The following is a 21084-nucleotide window of genomic DNA, read 5'->3' on the forward strand; positions in this document are numbered from 1 at the left end:
ATGCCGGCATTACTTATACGGCGAGACCTGCGAGGTGTTCACGGATCATAAAAGCCTCAAGTACATTTTTGACCAGCGGGACCTGAATTTGAGACAGCGTAGGTGGATGGAACTCCTTAAGAACTATGATATCCATATTTTGTATCACCCAGGAAAGGCTAACGTAGTAGCAGATGCCTTGAGTAGAAAGTCTATGGGTAGCCTTGCTCATATTTCTAGTTGGAGGAGACCGTTAGTGGAGCAGTTACATAGTTTAGAGCGGAGTGGTGCACGTTTAGAGATATCTGAATCTCGGGGATTTTTGGAGCACATCGAGCTTAGGTCTGCTTTGATGGAGGAGATTAAGGCGGTTCAAGTTAAGGACCCTAGTCTAGCCAAGATCATTAAAGATGTCGGAGAAGGTAAGGCGTTGGATTTTTCTGTTGACTCTTCTGGAGTGTTGAGATTCAGGACTCGGCTCTGTGTCCCCGAGGTGGACGAGTTGAGGAGTAGGATCCTTACGGAGGCTCATCACTCTCGATTTGCCATTCACCTAGGGACTACTAAGATGTACCAGGACCTAAAACAGTTGTTTTGGTGGTCGCGCCTTAAGGAAGATGTTGCTCGTACGTGTCTAACTTGCCAAGTCCGTCAGCAAGTGAAGGCAGAGCATAAGAGGCCAGGAGGTTTGTTGGAGAGCATCCCAATTCCAGAATGGAAATGGGAGCATATTACCATGGATATGGTTACAGGATTGCCGAGGTCTCTTGCGGGACATGATTCAGTATGGGTAGTGGTAGATCGCCTAACGAAGACAGCTCATTTTATTGCTGTACGTACGTCATTTACTGCTTCTCAGTTAGCTCAGAAGTTTATTCATGAGATTGTACGGTATCACGTAGTATCCATTTCTATTATTTCTGATCGAGAGTCCATATTTACCTCTCGGTATTGGGGCTCATTTCATGAGGCTTTGGGTACGTAGTTAGCATTGAGTACTGCGTTTCACCCCCAGACGGATGGCCAGTCAAAGAGGACTATCCAAATACTTGAGGACATGCCTAGAGCGTGTGCCCTTGATTTCAAGGGTAGTTGGGAGAAGAATTTGCCGTATGTCGAATTTGCATATAACAATAGCTATCAATCCAGCATTCAAATGGCACCTTACGAGGCGCTATATGGTCGACCATGTAGGTCACCCTTAGGTTGGTTTGAGGTTGGTGAGAGACGACTTATTGGCCCGGACCTGGTTGGTTAAAGCATGGAGATCGTCCAAGTAGTTCGTGATAGGCTTTTGACAGCTCAGAGTCGTCAGAAGTCATATGCAGATCATAGGCGTCGACCCTTAGAGTTTGCAGTTGATGATTTAGTGTACCTTAGAGTATCGCCTATGAAGGGGGTAGTGAGGTTTGGGAGGAGAGGTAAGCTCAGTCCCTGGTATGTTGGACCTTTTCGAGTCCTTAGGCAGATTGGGAAGGTAGCTTATGAGTTGGCACTACCTCCGTCGATGGTTGGAGTGCACCCCGTATTTCATGTGTCGATGCTACGCAGGGTTATTGGAGACCCTTCTCATGTTTTGCCCCCGACAGCACCCACTATGATCCAACCAAGCTTGCAATATGAAGAGCAACCTGTTAAGATCTTAGATAGACAGGTCAGAAAGCTTAGATCTAAAGAAATAGCTTCCGTTAAAGTTCAGTGGAGCCACCATAGCCAGGGTAAGGCCACTTGGGAGATGGAAGATGCTATGAAAGAGAAATATCCTTATTTGTTTTCGTGAAATTCGAGGACGAATTTTTATAAGGGGGGGAGAATGTAAAGATAAAAAAAAAAAAAAACTAAATGAATTAATTTAATTAAATTATATATATAATAATTAATTAAATAAAAAAATGAAAAATATAAAAAGAAAAGGGGGAGGCGCTCGGCAGCCCCCCCCAAACAGAATCAACTTTCTCTTTCTCTCTTTTATTTTCTCTCTTCCTCTCTCTCGGATTTTCTTCGATTCCAAGCGATCGAACCGTTCGATCTTCGATTCGACTTCATTTTTACTGTTAAAGCGCCCCCGATCTACAAAGAGGTAAGTGTTTTGGCTCGATCTTGTCGATTTTTGTTGCTGTTTTTGCAAGATGAATGTATGGGCGCGATGTGGGTTTTTTGGCCGGTTGTTTAAGGTCAGATCTACGAAGATCCGACCGTTGGATTTCTTTGATTTTTGGATATGATGGTTGGTTTGCTTGAGGGAGTTGGGTGGCGGTCTTGGATCGCCGGAAATCATCGGCCACGGTGGCCGGCGATGTTGGCAGTGTTTTGTCCCATTTTGGCCGAGAGTTTGACTTTAGATCTACGAAGATCTAGGGTCCGATCTTTCTCATTTTTGGGTATGTTGCTCTCCTTGGTGCTGCGCACCTCGGGGTAGCCTCTAATCGTTGGAAAAATGGTCGGCGGCCAGCGAACGACAATGGCCAGATTTCGCCCCTATTTTAGCCGAAAATTAATTCTCAGATCTATTAAGATCTGACCGTCCGATGGGTTTCATTTTAAGGTATGTTGTTATTCATGGCGAGGGCTTCGTATCGGTATATTGATCAGCCGTTTTTGGCCGGCCAGCGGTGGCAGTTTGCTGGGAAGGAAAAGAAAGAAAAGAAAAGAAAAGAAAAGAAAAAGAAAGAAAAAGAAAAGAAAAGAAAAATAAAGAAAAGAAAAGAAAAAAAGGAATAAAAGGAAAGAAAATAAAAATATAAGGAAAAAAGAAATGAGGGCTTTTAGGGTTGGGCATGTCGGGTTAGGTTTTGGCCTAGGATGGCGGGGCCCGATTGGGTTTTAGGATGACCCAATGTGTTGGGCATGACTGACCCAGTTGTGACAGCCCTAGGGCTAGCCCACTCGGCTTGTTCTCCCTTGTCGCTTGTCCGTGGACCTAGGATGATTTGGTTAGGTTGGTCTTACTCAGGATATCGAGGTTGGTTTAATTTGGGTTCTTTTTAGGTCTCATAGAATTGGCGATATGATTGGCGAGTCATTTTGTTGATCGGAGTCCTAAGGACGAAGCCCTATTAGATGACTCGAGACCGAGTAAGACTGACCCCGAATGCGTTCTAGGCTAGCCTATGATGACGACATGGGTTTATTTCGAATCCTGATTTCTGGTGGATTCCTTTTATTTTGAGGCTAGGATATTGCAATTTAATCCTTTTAAACCATTTATTAAATTATTAATTAATTATTAAGTTTTTAAGAAAATTTATCAGTTTAGTTATAAATATAAATATATGTATGTATTTTTGATAAAGGAGGAATTTAGATAAAAAAATATATTATCTATATTAAAAGAAAACTAGTTTATGGGTAAATATATATATATATATTATGATATTGCAGCCTATAAGTGGGTATGTAGTTCCACTATACACTTACGCGTAGCATGTAAGGCGAGGCATGATGACGTAGTCGATGGCTTAGCTCGACGAATTTCATGACCCCAGATTTGAATATTGCGCGGGCCAAGGTATAAAATAATCAATTCAGGGTGTTAAGTAATGGTTAGGGTTTTCGGTAATTTCATTTCATCGTTACTCTTATTACCTAAATGTGACCACCCCATTCTATTTATTGTAGGCTCAGATTCTCAGGATTTTGTTCGATCTTCTCCCCAGACTTGGAATTGAGTCATCGTTTCTCAGGCGAGTAGACATGATATGTTATGTTTACCATATTTTTATGCACGTATATAAATTGTTCTATGCATAACTTGTAAATGATTTCTATATGCGAATCATAGAAAATATTATCTTTTAAATGTTCCTAAATTGCATGAAATATTTTCATCCTACTAGGAGAGACATAAACAGAAAGATACCCTAACTGATTTCTTGTCTTGAAAATGTGAAATGTTGAATGATATGGTGTATTTTAGGCATCACATGAAATGATAAATGATTATAACTTATGCATAAATTAGGGTATCATTTGCATTATTATTAGAGGACTATCTAGTAGATTCCCTGGTGACTCACAGCAGGAAAAGATCATGGTACTGTGAGGCTTGGCATGCCAAGGCCATGAGAGACACAGATAGTATGTTTCAGCACTGCTATCACGTGGGCCTTTATGATGATATTGTGTGATGATGATGTATGTGCCGATATATATACTTGTGTGCATGTGTATATAGGCGTTAGGCCAGTTTCTACTAGTGTGTCCTCAGAATCAGTGCATGCATCTCATACAAAAGTATAGGGGACTTAGGTGGTTAGGGAACAACTTATGGGGGTTGTCTTTAGGCACCTATTTTTCCTACACTATGTTTTCCTTTGAAACCTCAAATTATTTAAACTTATGGTTCATATTTCCGCTGTTTATACTGTTATTACGTTATTATACTCATGATGATCATTCTAGCATTTTATTGTATACTCTTCTAGTGGGCATGACATACCTTATACTCGCGAGTCCATAAAACTCACCTCGTTTTATTAAAAATATTTTCAGGGAATTCTCCTTTTGATTATTGGTTCAGCAGATCTTCTGGTATGATATCATATCCTCTTTTTGATTCCGGATGTATTATAGGATGCTCTGTGAAGACATACACGTGTTGTAGAGTCTGATGTTTTGTCTTTTATTTTTGTTGGCACATAATTGTGTCAAGGGCCCGAGGTACGGGAACAGATATGTATTTATGACAGTAGTGTGATAGATATTTTGTACAACTGTTGTATATGGAATATTGAGATATTATGTTAGAAGGTGAATTTGTATTTTATTCATGTTCTGTATGTTGTCAGTAGTATTGTCATATTCAAATCAAGCTAGAGAAGATGCTTACTAGTCCATTGTGAGGCCGCTGAGCCTAGAAATTAGTACCAATCATGACATATCAGATTTCGAGTCGTGACATAACTCCACATGGAAGGTTAATTCAATAAATACAAGAAAAGCTCAAATGCTTCAAATTTTGTCCACTAATGCATACATTTCCCCAACTCGAATTCCAATACCGTGCTTTAGTATGGCACAAAACGAGGTACGGACATTTCGAACTCAATCCTTATGGCCACAAATTTAAATTATCATCATCATTAAATTAAAACAAAATACATTATAACATAGTTATGTATCCAATATTGTTAAGAGTTCTAAAATCATAATTTTATGTAACAAGTTCCATCCAATAAAACATCGATCCAAAATTAGAAAACCATCAAATAGCTCAATTCATCTATCTAAAGTATAACCACTTAACAAATCTTTAGTTTTATCTAATTGAGGACCTATTTACACGTTTATATTTTTTAAATTAAGTTTTCAATTATCAGGCTATCGTTCAAGTTGAAATACCAAAGAATTTGATCCCTTGAAAAACCGAAATCAACTATGTTACTAACTTTAATCATATAGCATATTTACATCCATATATTCACTATTTTTTGTCCATCTATTTCCTATTACTTATTAGTTTCAGACATATATTAGACAACACGTAATGCTTAATTGCACATAAAAAATAATAATATCATAATAAACTTGCACATGGTATGGTATGGGATCTATATCTATTTCATACTTAATCCTAATACTTCAAGTATTTTTGGACAATGATGTGGCAATACCTAAAATTACAAGGATATTCTTACACGGTATTAGTCTCGCCCATTATGTGAATTGTCCGAGAGCTTGACACGTAGCAAGCCAACAATCCAGAGAGGGGTCCGAAAAATCCGGGCCAGACCGCGAGACCTGCTCCAACTTGACCGGGGTTCTCGGGAGTCGCGCTCGCCCATCTCGAGTTTTATCTTGGGTACCTCATAACGAGTCCGCCTATATAAAGTAGAAGTCCTCACCAGGTATGACCAATCTCTCTAGCTCTTACATTCATTATTAATATTACCTACATTTACTCTACTAATTTAAGTATCGGAGTCCACCCGGGGGATCCTAGTCCCGTCACTCTATTGTCTTGCAGGTTCTATCATCGAGGTCCGACATTGCTAAGTCTGAGATACTATTCCCGAGATTCATTCGCAGAGATAACACGTGATGGTCAATCTCAAAAATCATCATCAAACAATAAATTCATCGTAACAAAAACAAGAAGAAAGGTATTTTACCACACATTGTTTGGGTACACGGCCAAATCTAGTGACAAACTTTTGTTAAAATCTAAAAGAATGAGTTTTTTGATTTTTTATTAATATTTTAATTAAATATATTTGATATATCCCAAACTCACAAAGTTAATGCGTGCATATCTTAATTGGGCCACGCTCAACTTTGACCCATCATACAAGCCACCCAAGCAACCCTCAACCTCAACATATTTCAAACCATCCTCGATTTTAGTACCTTACCTAAACTTAGCTCGGTCTAAAAAAGGGTATTTAACAAACTCAATTCCATTAAGGTTCTCTTATAGAATTAAGAGATACGACTGATCACATTTTGGGATTATTAATTTTCTATAATTTATCAATTAGTCAAAATCTCAATAAATTTAAAATAAATATTTTCTCCTAAAATTTAGAAAGGTGGTATTTGAAGATAAGTAAAATCTCTAGATAGATTTGGCTAGGATTACCATTCTTAATCTTGAGCAAAGAATTATCTGTAAATTATTATAAATGAAGAATGATATTTTCTTCCAAGTAAACATTCTTAAATATAGTTTGCAATTACGCTATGTTCTATATGTACTAGTTTACATCTAACTTAGGTATTAAAGTACCTTTCTCGAAATATTCAAATTAGTCATAATTCTTTCTTTTTCTTTTTTTTTTATCATAATTCAAGTTAGTCATAATTCAACTCAAAGTCTCAAAACTAGTTATGGTTTTAATATTTTTAAAATGGAAATGTGACGAGGAAAATGTCATCGGGCTCATAATTACCCCAATACCCCTACAAATCAGCCAATGATAACAAAAACACGTGTTCACTAGAGAACCAAACCAAAATCGCCATTTAGCTCAAATCCGGAATAGACACGTGGCAGACCCGTCTCAATAGATCGACAGGCAATCCTAACCTTTGCTCAATGAAGACTTCCCAACATCTTCGGCCTTAATCATCATTCCGAAGTTCATGGGGGCGGGGATTATCTCGAGCCTCTCGAAAATCGATCACCATATCCATTCCACTGAAGACCATGGCTCTGCAATGAACGGAATCCTTATGTTGAAAGTTCAAAAGGCAGTTTTTCAGTTCGCCAATAGAGGAAAGTTTAGCTAGAATTCCTTTGACGCATCGAGAATATCTCTAATTCAAAAGGAGATGTCTTATCTTAACAATGGGGAAATCACCTTATAAATTCAAGCAACTAGGATAGGTAAAGGGATTTTTTTTGTTTGGCTTCTACTAAATACTCTAGTTTTCATAACCTTGTGAACTGATTTGAGCATTGAAGTGATCATGAGGGAGCAAGTCCCTGTCCCTTTTTATAGGTACTTGGTTTGAGATAGAAGAGGGTGATAGACTTTATAGCATCAAAATGCTAATTTGAATATATAATTTTTATATTTTATTTTACATTTATTGGCTTTCAGAATTAGCCGACTGTGATTCTTAAATGAGGTATTGAGTGCAAATGTAAGGAGGATGAACATAATAGAACGTATGCGGGGAGTTTTTACGTGGTTCGGCCATAACAATGCCTACTCCACAACTGCTATCTGATTATTCCGACAGAGTAACAGTATGTTATTATGGTTATTCTCCCTTTTACAATGGTATTTTGACCCCTATTTATAGTGAGGGGTGTTTACAATTGTATAAGATCCAAAAGTAGAAGAATGACATCATGGAGACAAGATGTCTTTATCAATTCCATAAAATCAGGAGTGAGGCTTCGTATTACCAGGGATTTTGTTTACTTTAGGTAAAGTAGATGTGTCCCGGCCTCTGATTGTTTCACAATTTTATTGTTATCCGAGCTGAATAGTTTGACCAATGAGCTAAACAGTTAGGCCAGCGAGCTAAAAGCATTGCTTGGAGTTCGTTGGGTATATTGCTGAGAGCTCGCAGGAAACATTGCTGGGAGTTTGCTTGGTTCCACAATCTGAACTCGGGTTTCAACGATATGCGAGCTTGCTCTGACAAGCTTGGCTTGGATCTACTGGGTTTAAAGTAATTAGACGACGCATTAGGTCGAGTCCAACCTATAAGAAGTAACTTGAAAAATCCCCCATAACAACATTCAATAACTCATAATAGAGTTATATATTACGGGTATAATTTTGATCATCATTAATGCGTTATTACATTATCCCTAATTTGAGTAAACCTTGATAGGGTGTTAAAATTGTGTGTCTAAATAATTTTTTTAATCTTAAAAATACTTTTATATATAATTTATTTTTAATATTTAATCTTTTTGTACTTTATAACAGAGGCCGATCCATGAATTTGTGTTAGAGAAGGCTGAAATTTTAAAAAATTAATATAATAAAATTCTTATATAATCAAAAAATTAATAAAATACATTTTTATTAAATTTGTGCTATTTGAAACAAAAAATTCACTAGATTGAAACCATCATTCAGGGATGGATCGAAGAAATTGCACAGTTACAATTGATGTAGATTCACTAGATTGATTTTGTCCATTAACAATTAAAGTATTTTTACTAGTTTGATAATTCTCTATTTTTTTTTTGGAAAAAGATAATAATATTTTTCTTTTTTTTGCATAAGGTTGTTGTAATTTAAAACATTAAGTAGGCATCCTATGTCCAATTCCAATTGACAAAAAATAAAATAAAGAAATTTCATAACCTATTAAAACACAATTTTCATAGGATTACCAAAACTTCACAAATATTGAAATATATACAAAATTAATTAATAATTTTAAAAAATACAAGAAAAACAAAAAGTCTATTTTAAAAAAATAATAATAATAGAGAGATCACAAATATTGAAATATATATATAAAATTAATTAATAATTTAAGAATAAATAAAGAAGATAAAAAATTATCATTCATTAATTATTCATTCATACATAAAATTAAAAAAAAAAATGTATGAAAATAATGTGAATCGTAGCTCATAAGTGATATAAGGGGAGTTGGAGGAAAATGAGATTGCTGACAAGAAGGTGAGTAATGGTCAAATCGATTGGGTGGAGGAAAAAGAATATGACAATAAAAATAGTTAGGAAATTAGGGAGGAGGAAGACGTAGGAGTCACATCCAATAACGTCATAGGGATAGATAATTGAAGGGATAGATAATTGAACAATAATAGATGTAAATTATTTTTGTATATTTTGAATTACATAAGAGGTATTATGACTAAAATATTTTTCATTTTACATGTACCTCATGTGTTTTTATGCGTCTCATGATGACTTTTTTATCATTAGTACACCTTTATATAGTTTAAGACATAACTCAAGATGTACCAATAACATAATTCGAGTTTAATTTTTATATAATAATATATTAATTGGCAGTTTCATTTTCCCAATTTCAATTCCAATCATTCCTTTTATCAATATTTAATCCAGACGCAATGATGCGCTCAGCAGGAGCTCGGGGGGATGCTTTAATTGGTTGAAAAGTCAAAGTCAATTGAAAAAGCAAAATTGAAGAGAGGTTAGGGCTACGCGCAATTCAAACTTCAAACTAAGTAAGAGAGCAACTATTGAACTTATTATTTGGATTTATTTAAAATTAATAATAAAATTTAAGTAAATTTGGTCTTGAATTTATAATTTTTTACTTGTAAATAGATTATGATTTAAAGTGAAAAGTTACACATCATAAATTTTAAGATGGGCAATAAATTTTGTTTTAAACTGGATTATTATTAAAAAAGATTTACATTGAAAAATTAAATTTCTTGAGCTTTAGCCTAGAAGAGGTCACACATGAATCCACCCAATAAAAAAAACATTTAACACTCTTGAGGTTCTAAAAATAGCAATTACTTCCTTTGATATTACAAATATTGTTGCACAAAATACCTTAATATTACTTTAACCCCAATTAAAAATTCACAAACTACCTTCTCTCTCATTGCCTCATCACTCATCCCTTTGGACTAGGCGTTTCACTAATTAACATCTTCCTTCCCCCATGAGTGCTATGACAAGTAGGGGTGTACAATTGGTTATAATCGAATCGAACCGTCTGAAAATTACGAATTGAACCGAATCGACCAGCATATAATAACCGAACCGACTAACCCCACTAACCGAACTAACCAAACCCAAACTAATCGAAACCTAAATCATGATAACCGAACTGAACCGAAAACCGAACCAATCTAGAACACTAAAGAGACCGAGCATCTGTTACCGCCGGCCACCTGGCCGACTGGTGATTCCAATGATCGGAACCGATCATTGGATTCCCCTAACCATGGTGATTCATATATCAAAAATGACTTTGATCGGACGGTTGATTTTTTGTAGATCTAAAAATTAATTCCATAGTTAACAAACTCAAACAAGTTTATGGAAAAATAGAAGTTGCCAAAAACCTACTGAAGGGCGAGCACAGTGGTGGAAATCGGATGAGAGAGAGATGCACTCGTCATAGGCGTTGAAGTCGGCGTTGCTGTGTGACTGTGTCAGAGGTCCAAGTCGGCGTCAGAGGTAGAGAAGAAGCATCGCATCGGCGTTGACGACGGCATCAGAGGGGGCGATGGTGCTACCGTGCAGGAGAGTCGGAGACGATGGGGGCGAGCAAATGGAAAGACCAAGGATCAGTTCAGTCATTCCGCTTTCTGGGTCTTCTCTTCTCTCTGAGCTACGAAATACGAAGCCTCGAATAGCAAGAGCCTTCGTTTTCGTCTTCGTCTTCTTCATCGGCGACGACGACGTCTTCTCCAGAGGCTAGATCTGGGATGAAATGAAATGAAATGGCGAGGGAGAAGGAGGGGAGGAGGAAGAGAGAGAGTGACGAAGAGAAAATGAAATGGCAGTGAGACATGGGGTGCTGCGCCTGCATGGGGGGAGGGGTCACGGTTCGGTTCCCGCAGGGGGGGTCACGATTTATTCCAGGGTTCGATTCGATTTTGGACTATTTTTATCAAAATAACCTAACCGAACCAAAAAATTGATTTTTTTTTAAAATAAATAACTGAAACCGAACCATGTATTATGGCTAACCGAACCGAACCGACTGATTCGGTCGGTTCGATTCGGTTAAATTGGTTTATTCGATTTTTTGCACACCCCTAATAGCAAGAAGTGTGGTGCTCGGTGGTGGCGCGCGGGCCACCATTGATATTTTTTAATTTATGTTGAAATAAGCAAGGAATTAACATAGAGGGGAGAAGAAAAGCGTAGTTTAGTCTTTCTTCTATTTTTAACATTAAAAAAAGATCATTATTATTTTTAAACCATAAGATATGTCCCTGCAATTAAAACAAATTTCAATAATCGTTATTACACCAACAACCAGCACCAGCCCGGCCAGATCATCAACTACAAGCTGCAGGCAGCAGCAGCATCCTGCATTAATTAATAATAGACTCCCAAGGCAAGTGCCAACAGCAATTAACAACCAGCTATAAAACCTTGGGCCATATTTCATACCAAATAGTACTTATGTTTCTCCTAGATTTTTTTTTTTTTTTTTGTATAAAGAGTGTTAAGATTTATTAAGGAAAAACAGCCACTGCACAGTGCCAGAAATAGCCCAAGGGACAGAGACTTCCTTGGGCTGTAATGAAAACGAACAAGCAATCAACAGTCTTGGTTAAGGATACTTAGCAACTATGCCCATGCATGCCAATAGTAACACATTCTTATTTTCATTTTGGCATCATCAATCGACTCGTGTAATTACCCCACATAATTCTTAGCCGTAATGCCAGGAGAATTATACAAGTTTTTTGAGGCGGCCAACCAAATCGACCGACGTACGTCCTTGTCCATCAAGCAATTCAGTTGCATTTTTCACCTTTGGAATCGAAGTGACATATTGTTAGAATATCTTGAAAATATTACCATAATGTTATAATAATAGCATTTTATATATTTTTTTACAATATTTTCATTGTTGCTTATTACCTTTTTTAAGTCAGTCAATTAAAGACGCTGCTGCCTATACCCATTATATACCTCTATATATGGTCATTATAATAAGAGAGACTACAATATTTTCTTTTATCATACTTGACTAAGTAGATGTACCCAATACATTTAATCTTCTTGCTTTAGATTGACGTTTGGATATATATGTGAAAGAATTTGGTGTATCTGTCACCTTCACTTATCCACTTTACCATATATATATATATATATATATATAGCTATGTCTCCAATACGACTCCCTTAATTAGTCTCCAATACAAATTGGCTTTCACAATTTGTTTGTTTAATCTTTTTGACGACGAACTAGTGTCCCCAAAATCAAGACAATTAATATACCGAATTATTTTAAATTCATCTTTTGAAGACTTCTGTCACAAAAAGAACTCTTTAACAAAAGTTTTAACCTATTTTCACACCAAAGTTTCATTTTCTAGATAAAGGTTTGTCAAACGAAATTAAGCTTGTCCTTACACAAAAGAATCTAATTTCTATTGCTAAGGTTAGTGAAATTCCCTTTGCAAACTGAAATGAATATAAAAACAGATTCCTTTCGGTCCTTACAAAGTGATAAATATTATATATTGATTGAGGTTTTTTTTTTTTGGGGGGGGGGGGGGGGGCGGGGGCGGGGGAGCTTTTAATCTCCTTGCAGGGCATGAATTACAGCCAAAAAGAGTTGGAATCATTCATGACGGACGTGACGTCATAAAAGTAAAACAATACTGGTCAATTAATTCTCCAACGCTTTTAATTAATCAAACTTGGATGCCAAGCCATAGCCAACCAAGCCTTCTTGGATGCAGGGAATTAACCCAACAACTGGATTAACCATGTGATATTCGGCAAAGTTGAACTGTTAATGGTCAATTAGAATTAAGCTCCTGGGCCTGGCGGTTTGACATAATCAAAAAGCATTGAAAAGTTATGCATAAACGAAGCTACTGTTTTCCAAACCCTTCAGAGGCTAAAAAAGAAAGACTTTTTTAATGCTTAGCAGACAAGGAAGAGGGCATAAATCTCGACGAGCTTTCTTTTTGACTATTTCTCAGCATCTTCGCCGTGTTGATATCGTCACCAATCTTACTCGGTTGTTCTCTTCACCACGCCTTATGAATCCTCAACCTGCCGAGCAACTTCCATAATTCATCAAACCAAAAGAATTCTCTCTCTCTCTCTTAACTACTTGGAATAAAGAGATCAGGACATCTCTCTCCCCTATATATATGTGTGTGTGTGTATAAATATATATTATAACTCAGAACGACAGCAACAAAGGCATTTATTTTCGATCAACTTTGAAGCTTCCAAACATGGGCAAACACAACTGGCAATTGCTGGGCCGCCTAAGGAGCGCCGTGCAGAAGATTACCTTCCTACTGAACTTCAACGTCAATCGCTGGCGCCTCGCTTCGATCATCGGCGCTTCATCGGGCAATCGCCGGCTGAGCTTCAACGACCGCCCGGGCTTGAGGGCCGCCTGCGCCGATGATCTCGACAGTGATCGTTCCCCGGGCTCTTCCCGTGCTGGCCGTGCACTTTCAAGAACCAGCAGTTGTCCGTCGCCGGAGATTGATATTGACAAGAGAGCCGAGATGTTCATAGCCAACTTCTACAAGCAGCTTAAGATGGAAAGGCAGGTTTCGTTGCAGCTCCGGTACTGCAGGGGCAACAGCTTCGATTCCGTGACGTCTCCATGACGATCGTTTAGATTATTTGGATCTTGCTTTTGTGATGGAATCTGGGTTTTATGAAAGGATCTCCATTGCAAATCTGCAATCTTTTTTGAGGTACTGATCGATGATGCTCTTGATGATCGATGGTCAATGTGGCTGTGATTTTCTTGGCGACCAAACGAAGGAAGACTTTTGTTTTTCTGGAGTGGTTAATTTCCTCCTTGATTTGGGTATATTTGGGTGTGAGAAACCTTTGGTGAGATTTTGAAGTTTTTTTCCCTATGATTTTTGTTCCCAATTCTTGTGTTGTTATATCTATTTGTACAGACAAAATCAGCAACAAGCATGAATAAAACTTAAAAGGAGTACTTTGAATTAAATGTAATCAATACTCATATGCACATATATATATATATATATATATAGCATCGTCTGTGTTGTTCCTTGTGATTGATCTTTTGCTCTGATTGTTGGATTTGCTTTCTATATGGACCCACCCATGGCCCTCATATTGTTTATTTCATTGAGCCGAGCCCATATTTCTTGTGGTTGGTTTTGTTTTTTATTGAAGAAGAATTCATATAAATTTAGTATTTGGAATCATTTGACATAAATTGCCATCCAATTCTCGTTAATCCGATTCAACCCGCCATTAAGATCTCATTAGTTTGCTTGCTATTTTTTGCATATGCCAAAAAAATTAATGTAATTAGATGATTAGAGTTCACTTAAACCTCTCACTATAAAGTCGTAATAGCTATTATAAATATAAGATGATATTATTGAAGTATTTTAAATATATAATTAATTTGTTGCTCTCTTCATTTTCACCTCATATAAATTATAGTTTTCTAATTCTTGATATATATATAGTTGTCAAATTGTGGATAGAGATAATGGGCCCATCATTTGTTATTTAGGTTTTGAAGTTTCAAATCAATTATTTGGTATATAATTATTGAAGCATTTGAATTTGGGTTTAAATTCATAATTGATTTGAACAAAACAATAAAATTATTTTAAATGATATTATTTAAAATTCTTATATCTAAACACAATTTTATAAATTTCATTTAAAAAATTGGGCTATTAATTATCAATTAAGGTAGTGTTTGTTAAAATGAATAAAATAAGATTGTATAATGACAATATTGGAATGAACCAAAATATGGAATGATTAAGATAAGGATGATAATCATTTTAAGATTTTTATTAGATTATTTGTTAATTTTTTTAGAATCTATTGAAGGGCATATGAGTCATTTTATTTTCTTCATAGATTTCAAGATAAATCTATTTAGAAAATTTCAGATAAAAAGTGACAAAACTTTTTTTCAAGTATTACTAAATAAATTTAATAAATATAATAAAAAATACTTTTATTGAAAATATTTTATATTTTTTACTTTTTTTACCCTATATATTAATTAATAAATATAACGTAAAGTGATCAGTTCAAGTACTAAGGCTGCGTTCTCTTTACTTTTTAATTTTCAGTTTTCTGTTTTGATAATCTGTTTTTAGAAAATTGAAAACGCGTTCTCTTTGTCATTTTGAAAAATTATTTTTCAAAACAGAAAATTAGAAAACGCGTTCTTTTTGAAATTTTAAATTTTTTTTAATGATATTTTATTCAATAAATTTGATTATTAAGTAAATTATAAATATTTAATGTTAATATATTATTAAAAAAATATATACATTTTAAAGTTAATGAATTTTTTAATATTTTTTTCCATTACAATAATAAAATAGAAATAAATAAATAAATAGATGTATTTTGAGTTTAGAGTTTGTTTTGGATGAAAACACTCAAAACAACTTTTTGTTGTTTTGAGTTTTCTTTACAATTTTTTTTTTTTGTTTTCAAAAATGTATTTTTAAAAACAGTAAAGAGAACACGTTTTCATTATTTTAGAAAACTGAAAACTAAAAATAACTTGAAAACAGCAAAAAGAACGCGACCTAATTTTCTCAAAATTTATCTTCCAAGTTCTCTGCAAAATATGTCATTGATCATGAGCCCCTCACATGGGGGCTTAGGTTTTAGATCAGTAAGGAAAGATTAACAAACGGCATCCATCACATTTTTGTAAATTCATCACCTAATAAAATTATTTAGAAGTTTAAAATAAGATATCATAAATATATTCTATTTAAAAATAAGATAAATTTATTACCCTTCAAGAAATGCTAATATTACCCATAAACGAATGAGAACTAAATTTTTATAGTAAAATGTACAAATAAAAATAGAATTTATCGATCTGTTGTGTATATATATTTATAATAGTAAACATAATAATAAATAATTGGCTTAATACATAAGATATCTCTTAACTATTAAAAAATATGGTCTTTAATCTTTTAAAAAAAAATTTGACATATTTTTTTTTTAACCACCATTAAGTCCTTGGTATTAGTTTCCATTAAAATGTGAATTACACATATGTTAAAAGTATGTGAGGGGGACAAAAGATAGATAGCTAAGTAAATTTTAGAGGCTTAATACATAAGCGGTCCTTGGGTTATTAATAAATGTGCCCTAACTCCTCAACTAAAATTTTTGATATATTTCATCTTTTAACTCTTTTTTTCATTATATTAAATCCCTCAATTAACTGAAAGTGAACGACTCAATTAATAGTGATAAGTAAAATTAAATTTCTCTAACACATTAAATTAATATATCCATATCAAACTAAATCTTTACAAATCATCTTTTATAATAATTACAAAAATAAAAAAACTCAAATTTCTCAAATTTTTAACCCTTTTTCTCTCTTCGAGTTTATTTTTATTCTTTCTTCTCTAAGACGTGCACCACCGCCGCCATATTTATCCTTTTTTTTTTTTCTTTTTCTAACCACAACCACTGTCCCAACCACTTCTCTTTCCCTTGAGAACTGCCACCACAAAACTTTTTTTTTTTTTTCGTGTTCCCATTTTTCTTTCTTCCTTGTATCATCGCCACCATTTTCATATTCTTTTCCCTTTATTGTCCACCACCATCACCATCACCGTCACCAATTCACTTTTCTTTTCAAAATATATATATATATATATATATGAAAAAAAAATTCTTCATCTTATAACACAAACCCATTATCTCCTCTACCGTTATCAGCCATCGACCATCACTGTAACGCCCGTAAATAGCTATTAATTTAATTTTGGGATAATTGAATTTAAATGGAATGTCAAAATAATTGGTTGTGATTAAATAAAATTAAATTAGGTGATTTTAAGGAAATAAGAAATTAAGATAATTAATTTTGTTATTTAGGAATTTATGAAAAAAAGAAAAAAATTAAAATAAATCAAGTTGTGGGATTTTTAGAAGTTCTGAGCGTTTCTGTAATTATTATAGTGGGTGTTAGTGTAATTAATAGAAAGTTAGGGGTGCTGGCGTGAATCGCAGAAGAGGGAAAAAGTTATAATAAATATAAGTTAAAACATATATAGGTTGAATGAGGCGTGTGGCGCGAGTGGTCGCAGGCACGAGTGCGAATCCCGGGGGGGGTGCGCGCGAGGGCTGATTTTTAATCAGCCAAGCACCCCAAAACGACGTCGTTTTGGGGTGAAGGTTGTGGCCGCCCTAGCGCTGCCATGTGGTCGTGTGCTGGCCACTCCTTTCGGCCAATTTAAGGCTGAATTTTGCTCGATTTCGGGCGTGATTTTGGTGCTGCGAACAGTAAGAAATTTACAGAAAAGTAGTAGCAGCTTGCGGGAGAAATTGAGAATTTTGAGCTTCAAAAATTCAAATTAAACTTCGTTTAATCCCTGATTTAATTATCCAGGTATGTAATTAAACTAGTAATTAATATTCTCTGCGGTTGAAATTTTATTTAGAGTCCAATTTTATTAATTTTGTCAATAATTGGAATATTGCAATTTGTATAACTTTGACCGCGTTTAGTCAAATTGAGCTTAAGGCTATATTCGGAAAGACAAGTTCTTTATACCCTCATTGTCGATTCTTTCGATGTCAATTTATTTGACCTCCCTTCGTTGGATTTGCCTGTTAATAAATTATGGAATTTAAACGGTGCGTTTAATAATTTAATTTATTAACTTGGTTTCGAGGGTATTAATCGTTGGTTGCCGACGGGGGTTTGTATCACCCCCAATCTTATGGGAATGATGCCGTACTCACTCGGGGCTAGATTCTTAGCTGTCGGGTATTATTATGGATTTTTGGTTATTTATTGGCTAGAGCGGTTGGGCAGTGGGGGCAAGGGTTAGCTGTACGGTGACGGTGTGACTGTTATACGGTCTATTTTAGGCCATTAGATGGTCTCTCCTGGTCACCGACCACTGACCGATGTCAGACACTGCTGACTAGCTCTGCCGTTATGTGATTATAGCATGCCTGGTTATATTTTATTTTATTTTTGTCGCATGGTTTGGTATGTACATGGGTACGGGCAGCATGATGGGATTATCATGATTTGGTTATGCTTGATCACGGACATTTTAGATTGGTCAGGTTGCATCCAGCACGGGCATATGCATTGCGTGTGATTTACTACGTGGGCGGAGCATGGCCTGATGCCTGAATGTATGGGCGCCTTGTATCACGTTGATGCTCATTACGCCTTGCATTTTATATGCATTGCATGGTTATTGGTAGTATTTAGTTCTCGGATGGGAGTACCGTTTCGAGGGAGCCTTTGGCTCGGCTGTCGGGAGTACCGGCAGGGATACGGGTGACGGGAGTACCGACCCGGGACAGTGCGCACAGGTTTGTGGAGATTTATGTTGCCTTTCAGGGCAGCGACAGGTTGGTATGGGACTTGGGTGCCAAGTGTTTTATGTGGGTCCCAAGGACCGATATATGTTTTATTATGCAGCACTGTTGCGTTGTTGCGTCACATGGCTTGTGTGTACATGTGAGTTTATTTTTAGATGATCTCTTCTTCTGTTTCATTTACAGCCTTCCTTTTCATATAAACTTGCTGAGTCTTGCGACTCACCTTGCTTTCCATCATTCCAGGTAAGGGTAAAGCTAAAGTCGAGGGTGAGGACCGCGTCACCTAATAGCCATCCGTGTTGGTAGGGTGTACAGTTTGCTGCCCCCGTCTTCTCTGATGTTTTGTTAGGAGTCCTGACTCTTATTTTAGACTGTGCCGGGTTGTCCCTCGTTTTTCCTACTTATTGGCACAGGGTTTGTATATATTTTTTATATACTCCGTGACCGCTGTTCCAGCGGGGTACTTGTCGACGTGCATGTATATTGTTTTGCTTATGTTGTTGTATTTTTATATGTATGCATGTCAGGATATTTTGTCTTATGTCTATTTCTCTCTCCTCTACGTAAGTGCTTTCGTTCGGATAGACCGAATGGTTGGGATATCCGGACATGGGTGCTTACAATCACTAAAATAAAAACCACCCAATCGCTTCAGCCACCAATTCACTTAGACCTCTCCACCACCAATTACTTCTACAAAACCAAAAACCACCAATCAAAAACTCCACCTACCACTCCATCACACCAAAACCCATTTACTAGAAAATCAAAGACTAAATAAATTTTGGATACAAAACAATTGCAATTAAAAAGAAAATTGAAAAAAAAAATAAAAAAATTATAGAAATTGAGAATTACATATTTTGCTTAATTTTCTTGAGAACCAAATAAAAAGATAACAAAGACCGAACCTTATTCATCAACAACTACTTCAGCAAGTACAAGAACTATGATCTAAAAAAAAAAAAAAAATAGAATTGGTCCTCATAAAAGAACATGAGAAATCCAAAATAAAGAACAAAAATTGAATTAGGAGCTTGACTTGTGCAAGAATCTTGACTCATCCACCGCACATAATCCCATCACCATTGCTTAGAGAGAGAAAGAGAGATAGGGACTGATTGTGGTGGTGGTTATAGTGGTTTTGGTTGTTTATGATAGTACAACTAGTTGTGGCGGTGCTGATGGTTGCTTAAGATGGACCAGTTGGTTGTACTGGAAGATATAGAGGTTTTGGTTATTTGAAATGGAGCAACAAGTTGTGGACCAGTGATGGTGATTGTGGTGATTTTAGTGATTAAATATTAGCGAGCGCAACAGAGATCGGGAGGGTTAAAAGTGAGACAAGAGAGAGAAGAAGTTACTGACTTCTTGGTGGGACTTAGAGTTTCAATTGTGACCGTAACAATAATTATGGATAATCAACATCAACAAATAATTTGTGGAGATAAGCAAGGTAGAATCTAGTAACAAGCTAGGAGGGGTGGGGATGGCAAATGGATAAACAATGGTAGGTAGAGTCACACATTTGAGAGTTAAGTTTTTTTTTTTTTTTAATTTTCAATTCATATCGCTCAAAATTTCCTTAATACATAAGGGGTTCTTGAACTATTAAGAAATGTGACTTTCATCCCCTCAACAAAAATTTAGTATATTTTTTTCTTCAACTTCTTAGTGTTAGTCTCTATTAAAATGTAAATTACACGTGTATTAAAAATATGTGAAATGGGCTTAAGGTGATTGAAAAAAAAATGATTTAAGGAGAGAGTATATCAAAATTAATTTTAGTTGAATGACTAAAGACCACATTTTTAATAATCTAAGAACCCATTATGTATTAAACTTAAATAATTAAAACTGTAATACTAATACCATGTATTGTAAAGATATCTCGGATAGATTGAACATTTTCTCCTCGCCAGCACCATTTGGGCTTACAATCAATGTGTCCGCAACGGAGGATAACTTTAATTAGGAGATATTTATGAATCTACAACTGAACCGGAGGATAATAGTTATCAACGGTCAGGATTAGGTGGGCCAAGCCCACACTAGATATTTTTATAAGCCCAAACCCAGTTTGGCAACTCTTTGTCTCTATCTGGGTGCTGGACTTGGCATATTACAAGGAGATTGCGTAACCTTTTTTTCTTTGTTTTTCATCCAAAAAGAGTTTTGTCGCATCATTATAAAATAAGAAAATTCAAGAAAAAATGTATTCACTAACTCTAATCATTCCTTAAACCTAAGTAAAATCTCAACTATCTCCAAAGAGGTGCAAAAGTTAATCAATTCATAACCTAACCAAAATTCTATTCATCTTTGAATTACATAAACCAATTAATCTCGAATTTATCTTTAAATCATGGAACTAAAATAATCTCTAAAAAATTGAAATTTTTATTGAATTTTCTTATTTTTCTCCTTTAGTAAATACAATTTTTGATTGAATTTTCAAACATATGATTTTTTTAAATATTTTTATTTTTTCAATAAATACACTTCTTGATTGAAATTTTAAAAATTATATCTGTACTTGTAATTTCAAAAGTTAAAAATTACTTTTTTGCTTTTTGACAACCACTATGGCAAAAAAATTGCTGTAAACTGCTTCACAGTAATAAATTGAGTTTTAAGT

General features: G+C 35.4%; 1 protein-coding gene across 1 annotated transcript; it reads left to right on the forward strand.

Moving 5' to 3' along the window:
* Positions 1–13108: 13108 nt before the first annotated feature.
* LOC127806886 (uncharacterized) lies at positions 13109–14078 on the forward strand. The gene has a single exon (XM_052344453.1). It carries the CDS (start codon positions 13331–13333, stop codon positions 13715–13717), a length of 387 nt encoding a protein of 128 aa, XP_052200413.1. The 5' UTR covers positions 13109–13330; the 3' UTR covers positions 13718–14078.
* Positions 14079–21084: the final 7006 nt, after the last annotated feature.

The sequence above is a fragment of the Diospyros lotus genome, chromosome 7, assembly GCF_014633365.1.
Source record: "Diospyros lotus cultivar Yz01 chromosome 7, ASM1463336v1, whole genome shotgun sequence".
Taxonomy (NCBI): Eukaryota; Viridiplantae; Streptophyta; class Magnoliopsida; order Ericales; family Ebenaceae; genus Diospyros; species Diospyros lotus.